This window comes from Micromys minutus (assembly GCF_963924665.1).
Source record: "Micromys minutus genome assembly, chromosome: 14".
Taxonomy (NCBI): domain Eukaryota; kingdom Metazoa; phylum Chordata; class Mammalia; order Rodentia; family Muridae; genus Micromys; species Micromys minutus.
The window spans coordinates 1663455-1690925 of NC_137983.1; the positions used below are offsets into that span (position 1 = coordinate 1663455).

Here is a 27471-nt window from a genome sequence, read left to right on the forward strand (position 1 = left end):
GCGCGCGGTGGCTGGGACGGGTGCAGGCAGCAGCGGAGACAGCGGACAAGCGGGTACCATGGCTGCTGCAGCGATGACCACCGGCCTCGAAGCACCAGAGCCCATGCCGAGTTATGCACAGATGTTGCAGCGAAGCTGGGCCTCGGCACTAGCGGCGGCACGGGGCTGCGGGGACTGCGGCTGGGGACTGGCGCGCCGCGGCCTGGTGGAGCACGCGCACCTGGCTGCACCGGAGCTGCTGCTGGCTGTGTTCTGCGCTCTGGGGTGGACAGCGTTGCGCTCGGCAGCCACCACGCGCATCTTTCGGGTCAGTGAGACCTGGGGGCCCCTGAGAATTGCATGCAGGAGAGTGAGGCCTCTCCCCACGTATTCCTCCTATGTCCATGGTGGCCGCTGGAAAGAGGGGGGCTCGGGTCTGGAGATGCCCAGGAGGTTGGCGCCTCAGGCTATCGCGAGACCCTTTGCGGGGGTGTGGCTGAATTGGGGTGACAGTGTGATGGATTTGGTGTCCAATATAGCGTGGGATGTTCTTGGTCTCGGGAAACCAGATCCACACCCTGTCTTGGGTTGTTTTGATAGAATCTGGGGCGATCCACTTGGTACAACCTCTGTGCTGTTACTGACCAGAGAATCGACTCGGGGTCCTTCCTGGGGATTGACTTGGGGACCAAAGAGCCTAGATCCTGGACCGAGAGGCCTCAAGATGCACGGAGGTCACCTGTTCCCTGCGTCACAGGGAGCTGCTGAGCCTACACCCAGTCTGTGCAGTTGAGGCTCCACCCCTGTCTGTGGTCCACACCATCCCCGAACCAGTGATGGCACGTGTGCCTCAACCTTGGAAATGACCCTGTCTGTGTCAAGGCTGGATTCTGCCGCCCCCATGGGGTTATGGTCAAAATGCTCCCTTTCTAGTGACTAAGAAGGCCACCGCCCAGGTCTGAAGAATGACCCTGTAGCACTTGTACTGATGACATTGGCACCTGAGTCCATGCTTCACCTCTCCAGGGATGAGGGGGTCTCAGTGGTATCTGGGCCAGTAGCGTGGTGGATATTCCCCAGGGGGACTAGCTGGGGACATCCCGCCCCCGTCTAACTGAAAGTGGCTGGGGGGTGCGGGGACAGAGAGCATTGTGCCAACAAAAGGGCCTTTCTCTGCTGGCGGGAAGAGGCTGTTCCTTGTTAGGTCAAGACAGGGTGTTGTCCAGCTCCAGAGCCCACCCTCTGGTGTCACTCACTGGAGGGAGCAACTTTAGCTCTCAGCTGCTGGGGAGAGGCAAGAGTGAGAAAGGCCGAGGCGCAGTGCAGCCATGGTCCCCATCTGCCTTGGCCCTGACACTCTCCCGGCGCCCAGATGGGTTGCTGGAGGCCTTGATGCGGCCTGAACCACTTCAGTTCCAATCTCACCCTTCCAAAGAAAGGGGCGGAGGGACTGTCCCACTCTCCAAGCTCAACTTGGCAGCAGCCTGCCTAGTTGCTAGGGGTTACAGGAGCTGGGCTCTGGCTGTCTCCATGACAACCGCTGAGCGCTCTGTGCTCCTCTGGCCCCCTCAGCCTTGAGAGGAAGGGTTTGGCGTTCAGCTCAGGAGCTCCACCCCCCAGTGTGCTGGAGCCTTCCCTGACTCTAGTCTGCCTATTCCAACTGTCTTTTGTAGTCTTTGAGACAGTTTCTCACTCTGAAACCCAGGTCGATGAAACTCATGGTAATCCTCCTGCCTCAGCTTCCCAAGTGCTGGGATGATAAGCATGTACCTTCTAATTCAGGACGCACTATCCTGTGATGTCTCTGTGTCCCCAAAGTGAGGTTGCCTCACTATCACATGTTCCGTTTCACTTCTGCCCCCCCAGCACCACCCCCTTTCTCTCAGTAGACTCAGTTCACAGTCTTTGGTCCACAGCTTCCCTCCCAGGCCCGTCCTGTCTTCTTCCTCCCAGTGTGAGGGAGCACTGGTGTTTTTGAGGTTTCCTGTCCGCCAAGGTATTTTCCTTCAACGGTCAGGTCTTTCCCCCTTTCTCCCTCCCTGAAACACCCCCAATTCTCTGCCAGGACCTGAGCCCCCAAAATTCCCTGGGCTCTATTGCTTAAAGCCTGAGTGTGTTGCCCTGCCCTGCCCTCTCCCCTTCCCTCTCCTCTCTCCAGGCCACACAGGACAGCTGGGTGCTAAGTTTAGCCCTTCGTGGGCCAACACATGGGCTCTGGTTACCCCAGATGATATGGGCACAGAGTCCCAGCCTTCTTAATGCTGCTCAGCCTGCTGAGTCCCTGGGCCTCACTTTGCCCCTGGAGGGGCATCGAGCTCCCCAGTGATAACCATTACCCACCATGTCCCCACAGCCCCTGGCCAAGCGGTGTCGTCTGCAGCCTAGAGATGCCGCCAGGTTACCTGAGAGTGCCTGGAAGTTTCTGTTCTACTTGGCCTGCTGGAGCTACTGCGCTTACCTGCTCTTGGGTACTCACTACCCTTTCTTCCATGACCCACCCTCTGTCTTCTATGGTAAGAACCCTGTGGGACCAATGCAAAGGGTTCTGTGGAGGCTGACACAGCACAGCCAAGCCTGACAACCCAAGCTCTGTCCTTGGGACCCATATGGTGGAAAGTGAGAACTGACTTGAAAATTTGTCCTCTGACCTCCACATGTGCACGCATTCTCTGTCTCTCTCTTTCTCTTCCTCATGGGCTTAATGAGATGTCTCAATGGAAGTCTTGATATTAGGCCATCTCAAAACAAGGGTGGCTATGGACCCCTGGAATGGAGTGGTCAGAAGAGGGCTCCTATCAGAGGCAGTGCTTCGAGGGCATGTGCAAAGGCCCTGGGGTGCCATAGGATGATTCTGTGAACATTGAACTCTTGGCTGGAGTTTGAGTTTCAGAGATGGATGAAGGTAGAGACTTGTAGGTGTAAAAATGTGCAAAGTGGAAGGGGCTCCTTGCTAGGAATCCTGTCATGGGAATTCACAGTGACCAGAGGTACAGAGACAGGCTCTGTGAGGGAACAGACATGGGTTGAGAGGACACTCTCTGGTGGTACTAGGACGGATGGTGACTTTCTCCACATGGAGAACACCACACAATTTTTTTCCTACATGATCCAGAATGGCCCAAAATTGGGGATGCTCCTGTCTCAGCCCCCAAACTGCTAGGTGTGTATCACCATCAAAACAACCTGTTTTGGGTTTCAAAAAGAGTGGTGTTAGCGTCATTCAATTTGCTTTTGTGTAGGCAATTCATGGTTTTGTTTTTTGTTGTTTTGTTTGAGACAAGGTCTTCCTGTGTAGCCCTGGCTATCCTAGAACTCACTATGTAGACCAGGCTAGCCATAAACTCACAGAGATCTGCCTGCCTCTGCCTCCCGAGTGCTGGGATTGAAAATGTGCAGTGTCCCGGCAGCTGATGGGCCCATGCTCGATTCATGATTGAACCTTGTCTGGGAAAAGGTGTTATGCATTTATTGAACATTTACAGGGTTTTGTGGGTTTTTTTTTTTTTTTTTTTTTCTGGAGATGGAACCAAAGAGGCCCCTGCATACTGGGCGCCACCACAGCTGTGCATGTCCGAATGCAGCACCAAGGGAGGCTGAGCTAGGCCGCTACTCTTTACTCCCGAGCCACGCCCACAGCCACTCAGGGGCTCTACCCTGAGTCACTGCCCCAGGCCTAAGCATGGTGAACTAGGTCAGCCTGTTCTAGACACAATCAGGAGGAGGCTCCCAAACCATCCAGGGGACATTCAGTCTGTTCATAGCAAGAAGTAGCAAGAGAAAACGGGGAGGGGTTCAGGGGGGCAGAGTGTGGATATGTTAACAGGGATGGGGACCCTACTGAAGGTGACTTTGGCTGAAGTATGCTGAAGTGGGGTGCTACAAGTAGGCACATGCTAGAGGATGAGGAGAAGTGTGGGGCTTCTTCTCCCTCTTAAAAAAAACATATCCCTTTATATCAGTGTGCGAGGGGACACCTGTGTACCACTGTTTGCACATGTGCATGAAGGTTAGAGAATAACCTTTGGGTGCTGCTCCTCTCTTCTGTGTGTGGAGCCCTGGAATCAAACTCAGGTCACCTGGTTTGGTGGCAAGCGCCTTTACTCACTGCCTTAATTAGGGTTTTACTGCTGTGAACAGACACCATGACCAAAGCAACTCTTATTAGGACAACATTTAACTGGGGCTGGCTCACAAGTTCAGAGGTTCAGGCCATTATCATCAAGGCAGGAGCATGGCAGCATCCAGGCAGGCATGGTACAGGAGGAGCTGAGAGTTCTACATCTTCCTCTGAAGGTAGCTAGCAGAATACTGGCTTCCAGGCAGCTAGGATGAGCGTCTCATGGCCCACGTCCACAACAACACACCTATTCCAACAGGGCCACACCTTCTGATAGTGCCACTCCCTGGGCCAAGCATATACAAACCACCACACACCGAGCCTCCCTTTGGAATTGTATATGGGTTCATATGCAGCCTAGGATGGTCTCAAATGTTACTGTCCCTCTGCCTCATGCCCAGTGCTGGCTGGAGGTCAGAGGCCAACTCTGAGAGTTACTTCTCTCTTCCACCTTTATGTAGGCTCTGTGGGTGGAATTTTGGCATTTAAGGCAAGCATCTTTGCCTGTGGGGCCGTCTCACTAACCCTAATGAGTCCTTCAGTGATTTTATTGCTTGGCTGGCTGCCTACGCTGGGACTGTGAATGCAACTGGGGACATGGATCACAAAGGCCCAGACAGATTCAAAAGGACAGAGCATGGTGACCGGAGAGGAGGAGGCACAAGAAAGGAGTAGTGGGTAATATGGGGCTCACCAGGGATGGAAGACAATTACCTGAGGCACAGGAAGGCTGGAGGGGAGGGTGTAGGCTACAGGCAGAAAGTTCTGTATGAGACGCACCCACCACAGCTGAGGCACACTGAACTAAGCATTGGACCAGGAGGCCTCTCTGTCTGCAAGGTGGGAACTTTAACCAGGCATGATGGTACATACTTGTCATTTCAGCACTCAGGAGATTGAGGCAGGAGCATTGCTATGAGTTTTCAGGCCAGTGTAGGCTAGCTAACAGTCTCTCAAACAACAACGGCATACCCAAACAAAATGGGGCTGGAAATGAGATGGTAGAAAAGCTTACTCAGAAGGCCCTCGACTCCACCCATCCAGTGCTTCCACACGTCCCAGCACTCAGGAAGTGGAGGCAGGAGGATTATGAGTTCAAGGTCATCCTTGTCTCCATAGAGATTTTGAAGTGAGCTTGGCTTACATGGGATCCTGACTCAAGGCAGGGCAAAGGCTGGTGAGATGCCCCTGCCCCCAGTTGAGGTGCTGGCTGCCAAGCCTGAGTGGAAAGAGAAGGGTGACTCCCAAAGAGTGCCCTCTGACCCCCCCACGGGGTCCTGTGACAGGCTAGTCCCCATACACGTTCACAATAAATAATCCTATCCATCAAATAGAGACTTACAGCCACCCAACATTCAGCAGACACATGCTGTGTGGGGAAGTCTCAGGGGACATAGCAGCCCTGAAAATGACTGCTCGTGATTCTTCTAGACTGGAGGTCGGGCATGGCGGTGCCCTGGGACATAGCGGTCGCCTACCTGCTTCAGGGGAGTTTCTACTGTCATTCTATCTATGCCACCGTGTACATGGACAGCTGGCGCAAGGACTCCGTGGTTATGCTGGTACACCACGTGGTCACCCTGCTCCTCATCGCCTCTTCCTACGCCTTCCGGTGAGTGCATTGGAGTGTGTGTGTGTGTGTGTGTGCGCGCGCGCGCGAGGGGCTAGTGTGAAAGTTAAGATAGGTCACCTGAAGGTCCAGAGCCCAGTGTTCCCTGTCAGGGGGCCGCAGCAGGGTCACTTGAGCGGGTTCCAGGCCTGAGCTAGAGCTAAGCTGAGCACAGGCGGAGGGTGCGGCCAAACGTTACAGAGCAGCGAGACCTGCGGCGGTGAGGCCGCACTCATAAAGGGGAGCTGAGAAACGGCCCACAGCCAAGAGCACTGGCTGTTCTCTCGAGGACATAAGTTTCGGATCTGTGCCCACATGGTGGGTGGTTCGCCTGCTTCGGGGCACTGAAGTCACTGTTCACCAGGCACTGGCATGCGCATCCCCCACACACATAGATTACACAGGAGTAGGAGAGGCTGGTCCCGGGGCTCAGAGTTAACAGCATGTTCTTTTAGGGTTTGCTTTTTTATGTGTATGAGAGTTTTGTCTGCATGGAGTGGGACCCCCTGCAATTGGAGTTACAGGTGGTTGTGAGCCCCCATGTGGGTTCTGGAAACCAAACCGAGCCATCTTTCCAGTCTCAGTTCCGGAATCTGGCGCCCTCTCCTGGGCTCCACAGGCACTGCACACAAATGCACAGGTTATGCACACAATAAGAAAAATCTGCCATGTGGCCCTGGCTTCTCAGTCCTGGTGTGATGTCCCTACTCTCCAGGTACCACAACGTAGGCCTCCTTGTGTTCTTCCTGCATGATGTTAGCGACGTGCAGCTGGAGTTCACCAAGCTCAACATCTACTTCAAGGCTAGGGGCGGTGCCTACCATCGCTTGCATGGGCTGGTGGCCAACCTGGGCTGCCTCAGCTTCTGCTTCTGCTGGTGAGAGGGTGGGCCAGACAGGAGAGGGTTGTGCCTTAGTGGGTGGCTAGAGCCAAACAGGAAGGGTGTGTCTTGTTGGATAGTGGCCAAGGAATGGGAAAAGGGGGTGTGGTTTGGTGGGGGGGGGGTTGGGAGGAGAGGGTACAGGCAGGCATGCACTGGGGTCTGTGGTTGGGTAGGAGATAGGGCCATAGACCATAGAATAGTCCAGGGGGAGAGGCTGATTGGTAAGATAAGGAGGGGCAAGCAGAGGAGGGTTGCAGCCTAGTCCAGAAATACCTATCCAAGCAAGGTCTGGCGTGTAGGTGGGGCTACCAGGCCATGGTGCTGAGAAAGAGTGAATCAGGGGACCCTGGGGATGAGTGACAAGTGGATGGAGAAAGCGGTAGAGAGGACCTGGGGATAGGGTGAGGGGTAGGGGGAAGGGAGTGAGCTCTTCCTCACCATCCCTCCTCCTGACTCCTCCTCCCCCCAGGTTCTGGTTCCGCCTCTACTGGTTCCCGCTCAAGGTTCTGTATGCCACCTGGCACTCCAGCCTGCAGTCTGTTCCCGACATTCCATACTACTTCTTTTTCAACACTTTGCTGCTGCTCCTCATGGTCATGAACATCTATTGGTTCCTGGTGAGTCCAACCCTCACGGTCATCCTCTGGCCTGGGAGGGCCCGTGTGCAGGTGCAAAGGGCCTGTGGCAGCCACAGGATTTCATCCGTGCCTTTTTCCTCCCACAGTACATTGTGGCTTTTGCAGCCAAGGTGCTGACTGGTCAGATGCGTGAACTGGAAGACTTGAGGGAGTACGACACTCTGGAAGCTCAGACAGCCAAACCCTGCAAAGCCGAGTGAGTGAGGCTGGGCCTAGGCCCCAGCTCCTTCTTTCAGGAACTGGTGTAGACTCCTGAGAATTCCGGGAGTCCTCAGGGAAAGAGCCTGAAGTGGAGGCTTGGCTATGTAGCCAGAAATATAACCTCTGGGAACAAGCTAGAGAGAGGCCTGCCGAGGCTGGGGGCTGCTTGCTAGGCCAGAAGGGATGTGCAAGTGACCAGGCCAGGCCCACCCATGATCTCCAGATTCTGAAGGACAGCAGGGGCTCAGGAGAATACCAAAGCACTGTCCACCTGCCTGCCTTGGAGTCTGGGGTTGGCTCAAGCAGCCAACAAGAACTGAAACAATGCTGGGCTCTCAGCGGACCTCTGGGGACCTCACCAACCCGAGTCTGGGCAGACAAACAGGGTTTAGGACATGCAGCCCCCAGAGATGGTTTGAGTAGCATTGAGCAGGAGCAAGGGCAGGAGGCTGTAGAAAGTTCCAGCAGGGGGCTGGAGATATGGCTCAGCAGCTAAGAGCACTGGCTGCCCTTCCAGAGGTCTTGAATTCAAATCCTAGCAACCACATGGTGGCTCACAACCACCTGTAGTGAGATCCGATGCCTCTTCTGGTGTGTCTGAAGACAGATGCAGAGTACTACTCATATACCTAAAATAATTCTTCTTTAAAAAAAAAAAAAAAGAAAGAAAGAAAGAAAAAGAAAAAAGAAAGTTCCAGAAGATGCAAACCAGCCAGGACCTGGGCTGTGTTAGCTCAGACACCATGAGACAGGAGGTTAAGAAGGGGAGAGATATGATTTCATAATTTTTGTTTTTAAAGAAATATAGGGGGAGGATTTTTAAAGTATTTATTCTCATGGTCGGTATGTGTCATAGTGTGTAAGGGGTCAGAGGACAACTTTCAGATATAAGTTTCTTCCACTGTGGGTCCCAGGGACCAATCTCAGGCCACAGCTTGGCTATAAGCAACCTTTTGCCACTGAGCCATCTTAGTGGTCCTACGCTCATTTGCTTTGCTTTCGTTTTTTTAAGTTATTTTATGTGTGGGTGTCTTCCCTGCATGTGTGTCTGTGGACAGTGCCCAAGGCCAGAGAGGGCACTGGATCCCCTGAAACTAAAGACAGATGTGAGCCTCCATGTGATTGCTGGGAATTGAACCCAGGTACTTCAGAAGAGCAGTCAGACTAGGTGGTGGTGACACACACCTTAAATCCTAGCACTCCGAAGGCAGAGGCAGGTGGCTCTCTGTGACTTCGAGGCCAGCCTGGTCTACAGGGTGAGTTCCAGGACAGCTAGAGCTACACAGTAAAACCATGTCTCAAAAAGGAGGGGGGGGGGGGAAGGAAGGGAGGAGGAGGGGGAGGGAGGAGGAGGAGAAGAGACTAGTCAATGCTCTTAACCAGTGAGCCGCCCTTCTTCAAGGGCCCTCAACCTTCCCAGTGCTATGGCCCTTTAATACAGTTCTTCATGTTGTGGTGACCCCAACCATAGAATTATTTCATAACTGTAATTTTGATACTGTTATGGACCATAATGTAAATGTCTGGCATACAGGATATGTGACCCCTATGGGGGTTGTGACCCACAGGTTGAGAATCACCGCTCTAAGACCCTGGCCCTAAGTTCATTTGTACATTTATTTTGTGTATATGGATGCTTCTCTGCATGTGTGTCAAGCACCACTGTGCACCTGACTCCCACAGAGGTCCCGGGAGACCACTGTGAGCCATAGTGTAGATGCTGGGATTTGAACCTGGGTCCTCTGGAAGAGCAGTGCATGGCTCTAACTTCCTGAAACAGGAATGGCTTGAACCTGATGGCTTCCACTGCTAACAGAGAGACTACCTTTGTTCTAGAACATTTTGATCTGCAGAGAGAAAAAGCCTCCACACACAAACAGAGGCACTCCAGTCCCTGCTATGTCAGGGGCTGCAGAGGAAGTGTGTTGAGGCCAGAGCTCACACCAGGGGTAATGTCTATTTACTTCCTGTAAACACTGTCCAAGAGCAGCTGGGAGGAGGGTTTGGCTGACACATCCCAATCACTGCTGAGCAGAGACATCCGCAGGACTCAGCAGAGATCTTCTTGGCTGGCCCCCTGCCCACTCAGCCTTCCTCCTTCCTTGCTTCCCTCCCTTCTTTCTTTCTACCTTTGTTTTTTGAGACGGTTTCTCTGTCCTGGAATTTGCTCTGTAGACCAAGCTGGCCTCCATCCAACTCAGAGATCTGTCTGCCTCTGCCTCTCTAGTGCTGGGATTAAAGGTGTGAGCCACCACTTCCTGGCATCCTGCTTTTTTATAGCACCCAAGGGTGTCCAAGGGTGGAGCCACCCACAGTGGGCTGAGGTCTCTCACACTGATCAGTTAATCAAGTAAATGCTCCACAGACTTGCCTGCAGGCTAATCTGATAGAGGCCTATTCTCAGTTGAGGTTCCCTCTTCCCAATGACCTCAGTTTGTGTTAACTTGACAAAACACTAACTTTTCCAATGGTCATTGTTAGCTAGACACAAACACAAGTAGTAAATCATAACCTCTCCTTTTTTTTCTCCCCAGTATCTCATGTTAATGTTAGGATTATATACAAAACACAGTCAGTTCAGTTCTTACAAGTCCCAAGTGTTTTTACCACTTGCTAGGCATGGTGGCGTATGCTTTTAATCTCAGCCAGAAGGCAGAGTCAGGTGATTTCACATCTCTGTGACTTCACAACCATGCTGGTCCACACACTGAATCTGAAGCCTGGCAAGGCTACTTAGTGAGACTTTGTCCCAAAAAGCAAACAAGCCAGGTTGTGGTGGCTCACACCTTTAATCCCAACACTCAGGAGGCAGAGGCAGGCAGATCTCTGAGTTCCAGGATAGCCAGGTCTACACAGAAAAACCCTGTCTAGAAAAAAATAAGTAAAAACAAAAATTTCATCATTTAAAAGTTCAGCCACTCTTAAATTTATTTGAAGTCTCTTAATCATGGACTCCTATAAATTCCAAAATAAAACATTTCTTACTTCAAATTGGAAGAACCAGGACACATACAAAGTAGAGGAAACCAAATTCCAGTGGTGTCGATGCACATCTGGAACCCAGATCTTCTGGACTCCAGGGTGCTTTGCCATATGCAGCGCAGCACCCGTTGGCTCTCCCATGGCATGGGGTCTCCGTGCTGGCATGGCCACCTTCTCAGTGACCCTCCCTGGCCTTCAAAACCAGCACCACCCAGGAAACTCTTACACTTTACAGAGAAAGTGACCCGTTCCTGTGTCCTGACTGAGGAAGACTTTGTCTCAGTGACGCTGGTCTCAGTCACAGCTGATCCTTCGCAGGAGAATTTACCACTTACCAGGAACCTTTCATTCCACTGCGCAAGAATAAGACTATTACCACAATGTTTGAACCGAATTTGAAGCAAGCTTTACTCTGTTCTGGCCAGGATAATGGACACTGGCCAGGTCCGTACCTTAGAGTCCCAGAGAACAATTATAAGGCAATACCCATTAGACTACATAGTTCCTGCCATAATCCACGGAGGGCAAGCATACATCCTGACATACTTCCTATGTGTGGTCAACACATCTTATGCAGTTGAGACAACCAACCTTGTTTACTGAAGGAAACACATATGGCTTGTCATCTTACATAAACAACAGCCTCTACTGTTCCAGGAAGCCATCTGCCCTTCGCAAGTGGGGCTTACAAATTAGAAGCATTTCAGAATCTCTCAAGCACAGTAATTTTTTATTAATGTATGTGGGTACACTGTCACTGTCTTCAGACACACCAGAAGAGGGCATCAGATCCCATTACAGATGGTTGTGAGCCACCATGTGGTTGCTGGGAATTGAACTCAGAACCTCTGGAAGAGCAGTCAGTGCTCTAACCACTGAGCCATCTCTCCAGCCCTCAAGCACAGTCATTTGAACCTAAAACATAGCTTTAGCCCTCACAAAACCACATATCTGTAGTTGAAGAGATTGTACAGCCCTGATAAGAGCCGTTGCTCTTTGTGTGTGTCACTGAGGCACGAGGGCAGCAAGCCCCATGGAAGCCAAAGCACATGGTAGCTCAAGTCCTGAGGAGCTGTAAACACTCAACAGAAAGAACAAACTTCAAATCCAGTGAGGCCTAAAGCACCAAACGCTGGCTTCCAGGGACATACTTTCTCTAGAAAAGCTGCAGCTTTTAATTCTCCACACAGAGCCAACTGAGGACCAAGTACACCAAGTACACAGGGCATCAAATCCAGGGGTATAGAAAGCTGCTCACAGTGCAGCAAGTTCAGCCAGTGGATGAGGTCTGAGTGAGCCTGTGGGAGGGACAGTATTGCTCTGACGTAGGGAAAAACCCCCAAAATCAAAGAGCCACCAAAACAGCTCCCCTGGGAAAGCATTAGACCAAAGAATGAGTGAGCTCAGACTTATAGTTCATTTGGCGTGTGGTGACTTGAAGTGGTATCTTTTTGTTTTATCAAGACAGGGCCTCTGTGTATCCCTAGCTGTCCTGGAATTCACTCTGTAGCTCAGGCCTCCATCTCAGATTCATCTGCCTGTCTCTGCCTCCCCACCCCCCCCCCTTGAAGTGGAATGCTTAACGTGAGCCATGAGGACTGTAGAGAGATGGTGAGGACATATTGAGGAAGCTTCTAGAACGTGCTAGAGGTTTCCACAAGACTTAAGAGGACAGGTTTGGGAGACACTTAACCCATATGAGGCAGGAATGCCCACTTGCTACAGACCTCAAATATAGAACAGTGCTCAGGAACTCAACACCTCAGACCCTGGAGGCCTGACCTCTGAACTTCATCCCTGGAGCTACCTGCTCTGCCTCATTTGAGGAAGTCCATGGCATCCCCAAGAGTACAAACTGCACAGAGATGAGGAATACCAGGGACCCCTGCCAAACATGGCTCCCTGTGTGCCTCCCTCAGCAGCTGACTTCTGAAGGCTGGGAGGGGGAGAGGCAGAAACTGCTAGGCTTTCTCTTCTTAAGGGACCCTCAGTCTGGCCAATAACTCCTGCAAGAATTACTTCACCATCAGACTCCTGCTCTCTACGTGATGGAGAATGAAATTTACTGTATTAGTTAGAAACTCTAGGGGCTGGCACGCTCGGGCAGGCCTTTAGCACCAGCACAGGTGACGCAGAGACAGGTAGACCTGTGAATCTGAGGCCAACCTTTACAAATGAAGCTCCGGGTTAGCCAGGTCCACAAAGAGGGAGACCATCTCAAAAAAAAAAGAAAGCCTAAAACTTCCCTTAACTGTGTCTGAGGGTCTGCCTTCCACTCCCAGCACTGGGGGAACCTTTCAAACTTTGCCAGGGATTCCGGGTGTTCGGAAAGGGAGTTTATGGCTGGGGGAGGCACACAGGGCCATGGCAGGGATGGTTTGTGTGGGAACCAGGGAATGAGTGCTGTTTTACCTGTCTGGAGAGGAAAGAGGGTTCTTGCAGCAGAGGAGGTATGGGAGGAGATAGTCAACAGGGAGGGTGAAGCATGGGCATCCCAGACTAATCTGTGTCTACTTCTGGCCCTCAGGAAGCCTCTGAGGAATGGCCTGGTGAAGGACAAGCTCTTCTGAGTTTCTTGTCCATCCTCAACTCCCGCCATCCAGGACTTTGTCCCACCCTACCTGGGATACTGGCCCCGCCCCTGGAGACTAGACCCAATCCCTGGAGGTCTGCTCCCACCCCTGGAGGCCTGGCCCCGCCTTTGGCGGCATGGCCTCGCCTCCGGGACCATGGCCCCGCCCTAAGATGCAGGATGCCACCCTTTTCCAGGGACTCTGGCTGCCAGCAGCTCCGCCTTTCAGGTCAATTCTCGACCACCCACCTTGGGCCTGCCGCCCAGTTCTGCCCTCTGGATCAGTGGGGTCCAGACACGCCCCCTTCAGGACCTCAAAGCACCCCGGACCTACGGTCACCAGCCCAGGACCCAGTGGACTCTGCCGACTCTCTTGGACTTCGCCTGGGAGGAAAATGCTCCCTGTCTGCCAGCGTTTTTGCGACCACCTTCTCTTTCTGCTCTTGCTGCCCTCGACGACCCTGGCCGGCGCGCCAGCATCCTTGGGCCCCGCTGCTGCCCTACTCCAGGTTCTCGGGCTTCCCGAAGCCCCCCGGAGCGACCCCACGCTTCGACCTGTTCCTCCTGTCATGTGGCGCCTATTCCGTCGGCGCGACCCCCAGGAGGCCAGAGTGGGGCGCCCTCTGCGACCATGCCACGTGGAGGAACTGGGGGTCGCCGGAAACATTGTGCGCCACATCCCTAATAGCGGTGAGTAAGGGGGCCGTGGTTGGATAAAAGTCCATGAGGCTGAGTCCCTCATACGACCTGTCCAACCTGGTAGCAAGCTGAGACCCTGTTTTCTTAGTCCTCTAAAAGCAAGGGCACATGCTGGTGGTTTTCCTGTACCCAACCTCAGCCCTGCCCCCATCCCGCCACTTATTATCCTTTGAAGCCTTTTCTTCAGCTCACTTTTCTGGGCCCCCAGGTCCCCGTCTGCCCATATCTGCAACTGTAGGCATGGCACCCCACAGTGTCCCTTCCTTGCAGCGGGTGCCCTGCCCCCACCCCATCCTTCAGTAGGGCTCCTGTCTCTCAGCGCTTCCTCCTTGTCTCAGCCCAGCCCGTTTGCTGGGACATCGCGCCATGTCTACTCTCCCTGCACCTCCAGGTCTGTCCTCCAGGCCCGCACAGCCCGCCAGGTGCCCGGAGTGGACCGTCGTCTTTGACCTGTCGAGCGTGGAGCCTGCAGAGCGCCCAACACGCGCGCGCCTAGAGCTGCGGCTGGAGGCCGAGAGCGAAGATACACGAGAGTGGGAGCTAAGCGTGGCGCTGTGGGCCGAGCATCCCGGGCCTGAGCTGCTGCGCGTGCCGGCGCCACCCGGGCTGCCACTGCGTGCAGACCTACTGGGGACTGCAGTAGCCGCCAACGCATCGGTTCCGTGCACCCTGCGCCTGGCGTTGTCACTGCACCCTGGGGCCACTGCAGCCTGTGGGCGCCTCGTTGAGGCCTCGTTGCTGCTGGTGACACTGGACCCGCGCCTGTGTCCCTTGCCGCGGTTGCGGCGCCACACAGAGCCCAGGGTGGGAGGTAGTCCAGTGGGCACATGTCGCACCCGACGGCTGCATGTGAGCTTCCGTGAGGTGGGCTGGCATCGCTGGGTGATCGCGCCGCGTGGCTTCCTGGCCAACTTCTGCCAGGGCACGTGTGCGCTACCTGAAACGCTGAGGGGACCCGGCGGGCCGCCTGCACTCAACCACGCTGTGCTGCGAGCACTCATGCACGCAGCTGCCCCCACCCCAGGTACAGGCTCGCCCTGCTGCGTGCCAGAGCGCCTGTCGCCCATCTCCGTGCTCTTCTTCGACAACAGTGACAACGTGGTGCTACGCCACTACGAGGACATGGTGGTGGATGAATGTGGCTGCCGCTGACCACCCGGGACACCCTTTCAGGGACGGCCCCACGCAAAAGCAGGGACCGTTTGTTCATGTTTTATTGGTGACAAAAAGCTTAAAACAAATTTGACTAAAAATTAAGTTCCATTGCGTTGGCGCAGGTGTGCCTGGATAGGGGTTGGGTGGCTGCCGCGGAAGGTGGGGGCCGGGACAGGGCGCCCAGCAATGAGGCCTCCACCCACGATGGGGAAGAACCCGCGGGCCGTGCTCACGAGTTCGCCTGTGGCCTCTGAAGCTCAAAACTCAAAAACAAATCCTCCGGCTGCGGTGCAGGCGGTGATCCCAGGCTGCAGGGCTCGGGCTTCTCGGTGCTGCCTCTTCGGAAGCTTCCTCCCAGGTCCGTCAGTCAGGTCTTAGAGACAAGCTGATCCAAGTACTTCCCACACTCCTTTGAAAGAATCTTGGGGGGGGGGGGGGGGGGGGGAAGAAAAGAGGAAAAAAAAAAAACCAGAAAAACCCGAAACACCGTATTTTAAATGAAACCCCTTAGCGCTGGGACCGCGCGCGGATGGTTCTGGCTGCCTGCTTGGGCACAGAAACGCGAAGTTCGTCCTGCTAAAACGTAGCCCCTCAATCACGAGAAACAAAGAAAATTAACAGCGGGGCCGGTCCTGGCGAGGCCTCTCCCTCTGGCAGGCATGGCGCTGGGCCGGCCTTGCAGCGGTGCGGGCCTCTCTCCTCTCGCCGCCCGCAGGGGGCGCCCGCTCCTCGGCGCTCCGCTCTGTCGTCCTCCCTGGCCGCTCTCTGCTCGCTCTCGCTCCTCCTTCCTCTCCTCGGCTGCTCACACAGTGGTGCTTCAGTTTTAGCAGTGGAAAACAGGTATCCATTTATTTTTATTTTTTATTACCCAGAATAAGATGCTGATAGACTAAGCCACATAGCTTAGCTCTTCCGCCGCTACCTGTGATCAGGGACAGGGTGAGAGGTGTCAGAGCCAGCTGACGTGGGACCAACAAACACCCCACATCTACATTCCCAGTCTGGCCCGGAAGACCCTGTTTGAACTCATGTGCAGGGAGCTGAGCCCACTAAGCCACTTACCTTCTAGTACTGGGACAGCCCGGTGACCCCGCCGTGCTGGTATGCCCGCTCTCCCTGGTATGTGGAGTCTTGAGAGAGAGCCACGTCAATCTGAGATTTAAACTCATCACCGAGGTAGCTGTCCTGGAAGGCAAAGGGTAGTGTGAACATGGCCAGAAAAGCCCACAGCTACCCAGTCCTCAGATTCCAGAGGACAAAGCCCATACTGCAAACTGAGTCCACTTCAGAGAGGCAGTGTTAGCGGTCTCATGTGTCCCCTTCCCCTCCCCCCTCCCTTCTCTGCAGTATGATGGTGACAGCCCACCTGGGACAATTCCGGCTGGGAGAGGCCAGGCTGGCTCATCTGGGAGGGCTGGCTCATGGACACATAACCCTGTGTGAGGGCACCCTGTGAAAAGGGCTGCGAGGCCACATCCTGACTGGCCTGGCTGTTGGGAAGGGTGGTCTGGCTGGGCCCAGGAAGCCCAAAGCGGTTCTTCTGGCGGCCTCCACGGCCAGTCTTGCTTTTTGGGGTCCCCCGACCTGAAAGACAGCAGTGAGATATGGCAAGCTCTCTCTACAGCTAGGAGAGGAGCCAGGGCAGTGGTGATAAAACCGCTTACCGGCAGCCGGCCCATTGGCCTGTCCGAAGTACCCAGGCGGTGGCATGGGAGGCATGACCAAGTTGAAGGGAATGGGGATGTTCATGGCAGCCACGTGGCTGGGACCTGCGCTGATCATGCTGATCTGGTCATGGGTCTGGAAGTACATGTTCGAGGGCCGGCCTGCAAAACACTTGATTCAGATGCAGGGCAGTGGACACGAGCAGACAAGTAGGCGAGCAGAGGAAGGCCGACTGCCGGGCACACAGGTGCTGCTAGAGGGTTGGTGAGGCCGCGATGAACTTTGTGGGCAACTTTAAGGACTCCAGAAAGCAAAGGCCAGCATGGCTGAGGTTGGCTGAGGTGGACACAGGTTTGTCACAGAATAAAGGGCACCAGCACTCAGGCAGCCTACGCAGACAAGTGACCCCAAACTAACAGCAGAGGCCAGAACGGCCCTTGTGAACCTGGCTAGAGAAACTACAGACACCTACTGGACTAGCTCCAGATGGAGGCCACCCATGGGGTGACAGGTTCAGACTGGGACATGGGAAGGTAAACACATTGGTGCTTGCCAGAAAGGCTCACCCTGGCTGCTGCGGTCATACACAGATCCGGGGATGATGGCCTCTCGGGCATCATACATGGCAGTAGTCATGAAGCGGGCTCCCTGCAGGGCAGCACAAGAGTGAGGAATTTGTCAGTCAACAGCGGCAGAGGCTAAGAACCCCCAGCTCTCCCATGTCCCAGGCCAGCCCCTTGGCCCACCGGGTTGACAGTGTTGACAAGTTTTCGGGGCTTGCTGAACTGCATGAGGCTCTCTCGTAGGTTGTTGAGTGGCCCTTCCACTAGCGCCTTCTGTTCCTTGTAGTAGCTCAGCAGGTGGTTCCACAGGGGCTGCTTCGACAGCGCCTTTGGATTACCCACAATGATCACGCCGTATCTGCATGGCAACCAACACGCTGAGCCCACGGCCACACCCACTCAACCCCACTGTCTCGGGTTAGCACCCTGAATGTGAAGAGCTGGGTGCTAAGAATCAAATAACACTGGCCAGCACATGAAGGTGGCACGTAAGTGGCAGTGGGAGCTCTCCACATGCTGATCGTGAGCTCCATCTGTGTCCTATAGGATCATGGAGTTGTGTTCCTCAATCAGTGGAGCAGCAGGCCACAGTACCCAGTTCTCAAGATGGGTGCCAACATGCATGTGCACTTCGGGACAGATACGGGTAAAATGGACCAAAGGGAGGGCTTCTTGTTGGCTGGTGGGTGGATGGGAGCAGTGGGTGGTGGCCTACCTCGCTCTGGTGAGAGCCACATTGAGACGCCGGGGGTCATTTAGGAACCCAATACCCTGGTGCTCATTGGCACGCACGCAGGACAGGATGATGAAGTCCTTCTCCCGGCCCTGGAAGGCATCCACGCTGGCAATCTCCACTTCCTGAATGAGACAGTGTCCTGTTAGTCACAGCCTAACCCCTTGCTCTTCTGCCTCTTCCTTCAGCTGCACAGGAGGGAGCTGCATCATTAAGTATGGTACAGCCAGATGCTACAAGTCCCCAGTGACAGAGCTACCACAGGTCCAATAGCGCAGAGACTGAGTAGCTCCATGGCGCAATCCTTGGCCATGCTAATCCCAATAAAAAACCAGCCAAAGCTCTGCATCTGTCACATGCCCAGACAAGTTACAAGTTCCATGTCCCTCAGTGGGACCAGCTGTCCTGCCCCTTCCTGTGTAACTCTGAACTGCTTTTTGGCTTTACTGAACAGCCCTGGCTGTCTCGAAGCTCACAATCAAGGCTGCCCTCAAATCCAGAGACCCACCTACTCCTGTCACCAAAGTGCTGACACTTTCTACTTTCACGTCCAGCAAGGTCTGACACACTTGCCGTGGTGTAAGACAGCCCTGTACATGAGGTGTGCTCATGTGCTTTCTCCTAACTGCTGGGCATGGGGTGGAGGTACCTGGTAGAGCTTCGTGTGCAGGGAGCCACTGAATTGCATGTACTGCACCAAGTAGGAGCGCTGGCCCTCGTAGGGGGTGATGATGCCAATCTGGTCAGGCTTAGCGCCTGCCTTCAGCAGCTTCGTAGTTATCTTCTCCACATTGGCTGCCTCCGTCCTAAGAACATCTGTCTGTCAGTGACAGGCTCCTCAGAGGTCCCCAGCCTGACAGACCTCCAGTAACAAAAGGGGCACAGGAGGCCAACTAACAGTTTCCCACCCCTGCCATTTACTGAGGCTCCAGGAGAAATGAGCCGTGTCTTTCCCTCACATGCTGTAACAAGCAGAAGGACCCAGGGAGTAAGATGCTCTGGGTCTTGGGTCTGAGAGCCGAGGGTGAGAAAGTGGCTCCATACCAGGGACACAGCTGCACACCTGTTGAGGTAGGATGTGCCAGAGCTGGCAATCTCCTCCTGGCCCTGTGTCACGTAGAAGAACATGGGCTTGTCAGGCTGTGGCCACTGGAAGTCAAAGCCTTTCTTGACACGATCCGCTGTGTCAGAGAAAGACAGAAAGCGTCACCATCACTGCTAAGAAGCCCAGGGGCTCAAGGCACACTCACACAGCAAAGGGACTGCCTGGATCCACATAGTAGGGCCATAGAGACAGAGCTCTGAGCAGGCATCTTCCTTGTCACAGTTCAAACTCAGACATTCAAATCCACACTGACTCTGAGAAATAAGCCACTGTGCTGAAGCTGTGTTTGAGAAAAGGTCTCAGTATGTAGCTCTGGCTGGTCCTCCAGAAAGCCTGTCTATCTGCTGCCCGAGTCCTGGGATTAAATTGGAGAGCCATGCCCAGTTGTTACACCATGTTTATGAGAAACATCTTTATGCTGCCAACAAGTCAGCGGAGCACAGCTAGTGGCAGCGCACCTATAGCTTACCCGATACCATAGGCAGTGGCCTCCACAGGTCTACTGCCCACGCCCTCAAGGTCCTCCCAACAGACATTGTGCCAAGGCCCTGAAGGGGTCACTGCCAAAAATCATTTTAGGTGACCCTAGTGTCCTAAAATTCCCTGTTCACAGAGCCTCCCTGCCTGGTCTCATCACACATCTCCCAAGAGAAAACCTTGTCCTTCCCTGGGCATGTGAGCATGTGATATGGTGATATCAGACTGGGAACCCCTGCAGTCAGGGCGATTCTGTTCTAAGCATGGGGTGCCTAGGCTGGGACTGTCCAGCATAAAGCACATGGCCCTTGTGAAAGTCACAGCAACCCCATGACAGGTCAGCTGTGTGGCCACTGTGGAGCTACCACACACTCCAGCAGCACTGTGCCTGAGAAGCTGGGGTGAGCAGCACCATGAAAGTTGTAGGGAGGGGTTGTGAGGATGTGGCCCAAATGTTACCTGCAGTGACGCCATTCTGCAATGAGCCCTCGTAGAAGATGTTGGACGGGAAGGCGCTGAGAGCAGGGTGCATGCGGTATTGCACCTGCAGGCGGATGGGCCGGATGCCCAGCACCACCAAGCGCTCAAAGAGCGACTGTGACAGGCCAGCCTTGGCTGCCTTCTTGCACATCACTACTGGGCCCAGCTGGCAGTGGTCACCCACGAGGATCAGCTGCAGCAAGAAGTCCCACAAGTTAATTCCTCAGGTTCCACGCTCCTAAGTGCCTACCGCAGGGACAGCGCTCCCTCCACCATCTAAAAGCAGCAGAGTGACTAGCACCAGGTGGGGAGACAGCTGCTCAGTACACCAACATGGCAGTGGACACATGGGACACAGCCCCTCCAAAGACCTCTTGCAGGTCTTGTGTCACCCAGCACCACTTCAGGAGGGGATATCAAGGGCCACATGAGTGACAGGCACGCACCTGCTTGGCTCCAAGGACTACAGGCACCATGCACTCAGGCTCAGTGGCCTGGGTGCTCTCGTCAATGAGGATGGAACGGAATTGCATCTTGGCCAGCCTCGGGTCACCAGCACCCACACATGTGCAGCAGATGACATCTGCATTCTGGGGAAGACATAGACATCAGGGCACATGTGCCTACCTCACCATGGCCAGATGGCTTAGGATGGGACCTACAATGCCTTGCTCTATGCCCATCCAGCAATTGTGTTGTAGGATCTCCTGTGATGCGCACACACAATTGTTCTGCTGGGGTCTTGCTTCGTTGCCCCAGGCTGGCTCTCTGCAGACAGTTCCCCAACAAGTAAACAGGCCACTTCTGCAGCCCAAGCATGAGCACCAACTTGCAAAGTGGCACAGCCTAGTGGAGCACATTCCCCAGCAGACAATTTTGCTGACAGTCTCTGGAACAGTGCTGAGCTGGTGGTACCCAAGGCTGAGAATCCAGTTTTGATGAACTGGTTTGCTAGAATGGAGACTGACAGGAGTGGCAGCTATGTTCTTGACTGAGGTCACAGATCAGGGAGACAAGGGACCTCCAAGTTCTCAAAAGCAAAGGCATGTCTACCAGGCTTCTGACCCAGATAAGTCTCTCAGGCCCCTCTGCCGACAAGGTACAGCCCCAAGGCTCCTGGGCTGGCACTGAACTCACCATGAGAAGTTCTCTCTCAGCTGTGCGCTTGAGCGCCCGGTACCGCTTCTCATCTGCAGATGACAGCTCGCCTGTCTCATCCTTCAGCTGCTGCAACTTCTGCAGCTCGGGCATGCTGCAGAAAATGTGGTGGGAGTCAATGTCAGCAGCAGGGTGCAGCCTTGACTGAGCCCCAAGCAGCAGATACTCACCTGTCCATGTTCCTGATCTGGTTGTGCAAAGCCAGGAAGGAAACTGGGGAATCAATCGCCTCACGACTCTTGGCACAGAGGCGGACGACCTTCAGCCCTGTCTGGTGGATTTTTTCTGTGAGCTGGTCCACAGCGATGTTACTTGGAGCACAGACCAGCACAGGCCTGTAGAGAGTGGAATAGGCTGTCAGCATCACACAGAGAAGCTCAGTAGGGCCCATGGACAAGCTGTGCACCTGTGATTGGCAGGTCCAGCCATGCCAAGGTAAAACAAGTAAAGCTTCCTGTCACCTGCCTAGCCACCTTCAGCTCAATTCATTCATGTGAGGCAGGCCTATGGGTTGTGGAACACACAAGGTGCCTGTGTTGTGATACTGCATCTATTTTCCAGCTAAGCACCTACCCATTGCCCTGCCGAGCAAGGTGGTAGACAATAGTGGCAGATGTCACAGTCTTGCCTGTGCCTGGAGGGCCCTGGATGAGGCTGAGGGGTCTCTGCAGCACAGTCTTTACAGCATACACCTGCAAGGACAGAGCATCAGCAGAGCTGCAAAGTCTACAGCCCCCACAGACCCTGCCCCTATGGGCCTAATGGCACCTGAGAGTGGTTGAGGTCAGGGAGCCCCTGAGCCGTGAAGCGCTTTGGCAGCTGGCACTTGATGACCACATCCTCCACCTCATGGCCCAGCAGCTTGTGGTAAATATATCCCGACACAGAGGTCTCATCCACAGCGAAGGTCTTCAACGCACTCTGCATCCTATAAAGACAGCCAGCGTAAAACCCACGTGGCCACAGACACTGAAGGTGAAGGTGGTCCCCAAGGGTACGGCCTTCACACAAACCTATCAAAAGAGGTCGACTTCCACACAAAATCCACTTGGAAGTTGTGGGTCACTTCCACGGGGGCACCCACGCTGCTGCGGAGCTCAATAGCAATCTCATCACCATAATCTGGCAACTGAGTTAAGTCTGTTTCCTGTTCAAAGTTACCTTCTACAGGGCCTCTGGCTTGTCACTAGACCAGTTCCCCTTGGTTATCAGCCAAAGGAACTACTGTAGTCAGACCCCAGGCCGTTTTATTCACACATGCGCATGGCTCACACGATGGTGTCACTGTGTGCATGTCCCACAAAGCGAGAGGAGAGGAAGAAATCACATATATTAGCACCCTGGGGACAGCCAGGGGTCCTGTCACAGCACCCATCATCCTAGCAGATGTGGCAAAGGATACTATCGGGAACCTTGATGACGTGGCCAATCCCCTTCCACAGGGGTGCCAGATCCCCTTTGTACCGCAGACAGATCTCGTCACCCTGCATGAGCCGCATATCTTCAGGAAGGAGCAGCAGAGTTAGCATTTTCAAGAGGGCCGTGGCCTCCATGCAGAGTTCACATAAGGGACATGATAGGGGGGACTAGGAATTTTATGCTACTTATGGTCACAAATATTTTAAAACTTAAAATCACCTCTTAACCAAATTATGACTAAATCCTCATTACCAGAGTCAGTCTTGGGCAAAGTGAAGAAGGCGATTCTCTTCTTGTTAAGGCCCAGGTCCCACCTGACCGTGATGTTATCTTGAGTCTGAACACATGAGAAACAGGGGCCCAGTTAGCCCCACCACTCATTCATGGGCTGGGCTCCCCACAGGTCAGAGCCTCTAGGAAGGCCATGCCGGTGCTGTGCTGCCTTCGGCGTGCAGTGCATAGCACCCACAGCCAGGAACTCAGCATCTGGGAAAGAAGCGACCGAGACACCCCTCCCCGCTCCCCAACACCCACTGCCTAAGCCAGTCCCTGAACCAAGCTTTGTAAAGAGCCTCAGGAGACCCACACACCAGGCTCTGTGGGGAGAGAAGGCACTTTGGGGAATTGGTGGCATGGGTCCCATATCCCAGAAATGTTCTTGGAGCTGCAGACAAAGCTGTGAAGCAGACACAGGGTCTTCCCATCTGCCTGGTTCTATCTAGGCTCAAGCCCAGGAAGAGTCCCTGACTTGGGAGAGGTTTTGCTAGAGACCCAGCCACATCACCTGCGACTCCTTCAACTTCTTGTCATAGTCAGCCTCCAGCTTGACCAGTGGCCCGAAGATATTTTGGTACTGGTAAGCATCCTCGTACCGCAGGAGCACATGCTGCGGCTCCTCGTCCACGCCAGGCTTCTCCAGGTCCTCCAGGGTGGCTGAAGGATTTTCCTATGGCCAAGAATACTGCTGTGCTTGTCTTGCTTAATCGGCAGCCAGTGATCAAGAGCTCAGAAGAAACCCAAGGCCTCTCAGCACAAACCCTCCTCGTAGGTGAAGAGTAGCCACTGTGCCAGGCTCTGTGCTGAGCCTACTGTCCTGATAGCCACCGGCATCCTCAAAACCATTCTGACCCCTAAGAAACCTGGCAACAGCATCCCCAGGGCCCAGTACAATACTCAGGCCCACAACCAAGAGTCCCAGATTTGGGTGCCAGAGTCCCAGGCTTCTTCCCGTGAGCCAGGTCCATCTCCCATATCCTGCACCAACATGCCTTCCCTGGGACTGACTGCCCTCAGTGAACCTCACTGTGGCAGGCAGCAGAGAACCTTGGCAAACTGAGGTAACTGGAACCTGGCCACCCAAATGCAAAGACACTATGCTTGACAAGCTTAGGTTTCTGCCTGATACTACTTGGGATTCCTGGTTAGAAAGTACTCAACTGACACCCCTAGCCAGAGCAGAACTGCACACCTAACCTGGAGCCCTGATGTGTCATTTGGGACAAGGACAGGTCTCACTGGAGTAAGAATCTTGCCACACAGCCTAACCCAGCTACTCAGATCATCCACTATGTCCCGTGCAGAGCCCTGGGTTATGTCCTTCCCTCCCCATCTCCCAAAGGCCCCAGTGTGAGGCTGGCCATGTACTTTTGTCTCTGGGTAGCTCACCTTCCAGAGCTCCTCCAGCTTGTTGATCTGCTGTGCAGTGATCTGCCGTGCTCTCAGCTGCTCCTGCTCAGAGGGAATCTTGACCAGCCATGACAGGAAGCACCGGTCCTGGATCAGGGGCTGCCACTGTGAGCTGTCCCAATTAATGTCCTTCAGGCTGCTCTGGCTGGCACAGGGCTGCCTGTGCAGGAGTGGGACAGAAGAGAGGTGTGTGAATTCTAGCCCAGGAGGTCTCTAACTAGCCAGAAGGCAGCAGCATATGCAAGATCAGCTCTGGCCTCAGCTCATACAACTCGCTGCTTTCCTCTGTTCCGTTGTTTTGGAGATAGGCTCTAACTACATAGGCCTGGCTGGCCTTCAACTCAGAGATATTTCTACCTCTGCCTCCCCAATGCTGAGGTTAAAAGTGTGCATTACCACACCAGTCAGAGTTCATTTTCTAATCTGATCAAAATACATACACAATTTGGTCTCAGCAGTCCCTGTCCAGCCCAGCCCAGCCTGCTGCAGGCAGCTCACCTGCACAACAGCACCACCACAGAGTCGGCCTTGGCAGGGATGAAGCCCAGCAGGAAGACGTTGCGGCAGCCACAGTTGTAGCACTCCAGCACTGTCTCGCCCAGGGGCCCGTCCTTGTGCAGAGTCACTTCCTTGCACTTTGCCCTCACGAGGTGATTTACAATGTGGCTGAGACCAGAAAACCATCAGCAGTTAACACCCCAAGCCTGGCTTTTCAGCACCTCCAGGCATGGGACCCAATGCAAAAAAATCCAGTACTGTTCATAGCCTATCAGCACATGTGCCTGGGAAGCCACAGCAGCCCTGTCCTACCCCATTTGCCTGCAGGAAACTGCCCACTGGCTCACACATTTTCCTCCATTCCCACTTTCTTTAGCCCCAGCTTGTGTTACTAACTTAACCTCTGGCAGCGGGGCACAGCAACGGCTCCTTTCCAGGAGCCCCTTCTCTCATGCCTACTTACAAAAGGTCACCTCCTGGTCTCTGTAGCAAGGAGCTGCTGCCCTGAGGATCACAGCTTCCCTTCCCCCTGCCACATATGACATGGCCTACCCCATTGGTGGCCCACATTGGCTGGCCACCTCATCCCTGAGGGCCCCAGGCTCTGCCAGCTCTTCTTGACTTCTTAGTTACACTTGTCATTTTGTAAGATCCCATGAAACCTTCACCAGAGCCCTCTGGTGGCCATCCAGCCATTCTTGGCTTTGCAGGTCTTACTCCTCCTGAGAATGGGATGTCTTGGTCCCTGAAAATGACTTTAAGACCTTTTAAAGATGCTAACCCTGCCTCACTGTAGACCTGGTACCTACAGCCTTCTGTGGCATTCTTTTTACAGAATATCCTTAGAAACAAACCACATCCCTACTGGCAGTGGGACACAGGCACACCAGGGTCAGCCATTTTTCTCCAGGAGTGTCTCCTGACACCAGCTAGCATGAAGAACCGTGTGGAGTTTTGGGCTCAGCAGAAATACTCAGAGATATGGATAATTCTAGTTCTTTCTAATGACTTGGGATCTTGAGCCATTAGCTCTAGAAACAATCAAGTGAGTTGGCCTAACTGGATGCCCTCAGCCTCCCAGGAACGAGGACAGGCAGGCTGTGCCAGCTTCATCTCATGAGAGACAGGCGCAGCCCGAGAACAGAATTAAGCCAAACTCCTCACATAATGAGAGAGCCAGAAAATCAATCAAGGGTAAACATGTCAAAGCGTTCACACGCCACCATCTGTTTCAAGTTACAGCAGTCAAAGGGGGAGTCAGGTTCACCAGCACCACCTCATTCCAGCTTCGCTCCAACCTCACTGTAACTCACTGCAGCCTAGTGTAGCTGATTAAACACACATGCATGGCTGTTAGCTACCTGCCAGAAGTATTTCCTCGGCCGTTGCAGAACCACTTCTTGCTGGTATTACAGTAAACCACACAGGCAGGATCATGGATTCCGCAGTAACTGGAAAAGCCCAAATATCAACAGTGCTGGCCTGCAGCTTCAGCATTTGGTTTAGCAGTGTAAGGGCAACAAAGGCACAAGGTGATCTTGGTCCCCCACCCCCCTTCAGTCTGCTGGTTACTAACAAGGTTGTGGTTGTGGGAGTACCTGACTCCAGAAGGCACTGTGCACCCAGGGAACTTTCAGGCCCGGGCCAGGTGCTATGAGGCCCCTGAATCACTGGTCTCCATAGCTCTGCTGTGCACTAGGCAGGTTGGGGCGTGAGGTGTCAAACCAGAACACTCTCTCTGGGTTCCCTAGTCTACTCCTGGTGGCAAGGGGGATTAGGGCTCCCAAGACAGCCTGCCTGTGACTCTGAAAAGCGGTTTTATCCTGAAAACACTTGTCAAGCAGGGAGAGAGCCATTTTCATGGAAGACAATCAGTGTGTGGAGGGAAGAGGCCAAACTAGCCCAGTAGAGGGCAGTAGGGGACTGCAAAATCCCCAGTGAATACAGAAGCTCTGGCCCTGGGGGTGAAGTTAGCTGAGTTGTGTATCCCACAGCAAGGACATTCCAACTCTTTAAGCCTCCAATTCCCTCATGTGATCCTGATGCCTTGCCTTGGCTTTTCAGGGTCCTTTCTGAGCAGCTATGGCAGGGGACCCACAGAGCCCTGTGAATCTGGGGTGTTAGGTACTGTGCTCAGGGTTCTGAACAAGCAGCCCTGCAGCCTACCTGCAGGCATGGACTGGGAGGTCCTTGGTGTAATATGTGTCTTCTTCATCTTCCTCGAAGTTCAGCTCAGCCAGCAGCTGGCTGGTCTTGGCCACACTGTCATCCACAGCCCCATTTTGCAAGATGCCCTCTGGTCCAACCTACAGAGAACACAGTATCACCAGGCAGGCCACCAAGGGCACCCAGAGGCCCCACTCCTGATGTTTGTGCTGCTGAGCCTCATGCTCCTCTACTGAACAAAAGGATAGAAGGGTCAGTGCTGGCTGGCAGCATGGGTTCCCTTCCCACTCAGTCTGGCCATGGAGTCTCAGCCAAGCCAAAACTGTTCCCATAGCCAAGGTGCACAGAACAAGACGACTGTTTCAAACCTGTCATACACACACATTCTAGGGTGTATGTAATGCAGAGTCATACGCCTGAGTCCTATCATGGAGGCTCTGAAGGCTGAGGCAGAAACTGGGAAGCTATTGCCTTACATGTCCAGGTTGTGCCTTATGGTAAGGAACATGTAGTCACAAAGGACCTCAAAGTCACAGCCTAAGATGTCTGCACTGAAGGAGCACTGCACCCCAGGAACCTCAGCTCAAGAGCACTAAGTCAGCATCCCCCAGCACTTAGCCACCGGTGTCTTCAGGAGCCTAGAAGTAGCAAAGCCCCAACCAAGCACCAGGTCTCAAGAGCTAGGA

The 27471-nt window shown here is 53.9% G+C and overlaps 3 protein-coding genes across 5 annotated transcripts in view; 2 read left to right on the forward strand and 1 right to left on the reverse strand.

The window, feature by feature from the left end:
• On the forward strand, nt 1–13118 carry CERS1 (ceramide synthase 1). 2 transcript variants are annotated; one of them, XM_080928895.1, is made up of 7 exons: nt 1–307; nt 2333–2492; nt 5528–5708; nt 6421–6582; nt 7058–7205; nt 7313–7422; nt 12937–13118. In XM_080928895.1, exons 1-7 carry the CDS (start codon nt 59–61, stop codon nt 12977–12979), a joined length of 1053 nt encoding a protein of 350 aa, XP_080785021.1. In that variant the 5' UTR covers nt 1–58; the 3' UTR covers nt 12980–13118. The 2 variants fall into 2 exon arrangements, with proteins under 2 accessions (XP_080785021.1, XP_080785022.1); XM_080928896.1 differs by lacking the exon at nt 6421–6582.
• GDF1 (growth differentiation factor 1) lies at nt 12989–15275 on the forward strand. The gene is made up of 2 exons (XM_080928893.1): nt 12989–13671; nt 14072–15275. The coding sequence occupies exons 1-2, from the start codon at nt 13119–13121 to the stop codon at nt 14830–14832; spliced, it is 1314 nt and encodes a 437-aa protein (XP_080785019.1). The 5' UTR covers nt 12989–13118; the 3' UTR covers nt 14833–15275.
• UPF1 (UPF1 RNA helicase and ATPase) overlaps nt 14879–27471 on the reverse strand; it is a 20137-nt gene continuing 7544 nt past the window's right edge. The window contains exons 2-24 of one of the 2 annotated variants that reach the window (XM_080928892.1): nt 26786–26925; nt 25981–26070; nt 24620–24787; nt 24101–24281; nt 23220–23381; nt 22688–22772; nt 22419–22517; nt 22030–22138; nt 21785–21944; nt 21590–21708; nt 21187–21351; nt 20996–21110; nt 20305–20448; nt 19838–20051; nt 18860–18977; nt 18446–18602; nt 17779–17921; nt 17247–17421; nt 17067–17148; nt 16500–16661; nt 16202–16419; nt 15898–16020; nt 14879–15757 (exon numbers count right to left, since the gene is read on the reverse strand). In XM_080928892.1, the coding sequence (XP_080785018.1) occupies nt 15901–16020; nt 16202–16419; nt 16500–16661; nt 17067–17148; nt 17247–17421; nt 17779–17921; nt 18446–18602; nt 18860–18977; nt 19838–20051; nt 20305–20448; nt 20996–21110; nt 21187–21351; nt 21590–21708; nt 21785–21944; nt 22030–22138; nt 22419–22517; nt 22688–22772; nt 23220–23381; nt 24101–24281; nt 24620–24787; nt 25981–26070; nt 26786–26925 (3126 nt within the window). In that variant the 3' untranslated portion in view covers nt 14879–15757; nt 15898–15900. Of the gene's footprint in view, nt 15758–15897; nt 16021–16201; nt 16420–16499; nt 16662–17066; nt 17149–17246; nt 17422–17778; nt 17922–18445; nt 18603–18859; nt 18978–19837; nt 20052–20304; nt 20449–20995; nt 21111–21186; nt 21352–21589; nt 21709–21784; nt 21945–22029; nt 22139–22418; nt 22518–22654; nt 22773–23219; nt 23382–24100; nt 24282–24619; nt 24788–25980; nt 26071–26785; nt 26926–27471 lie in introns of both variants that reach the window. The other variant, XM_080928891.1, reaches the window with a different exon arrangement.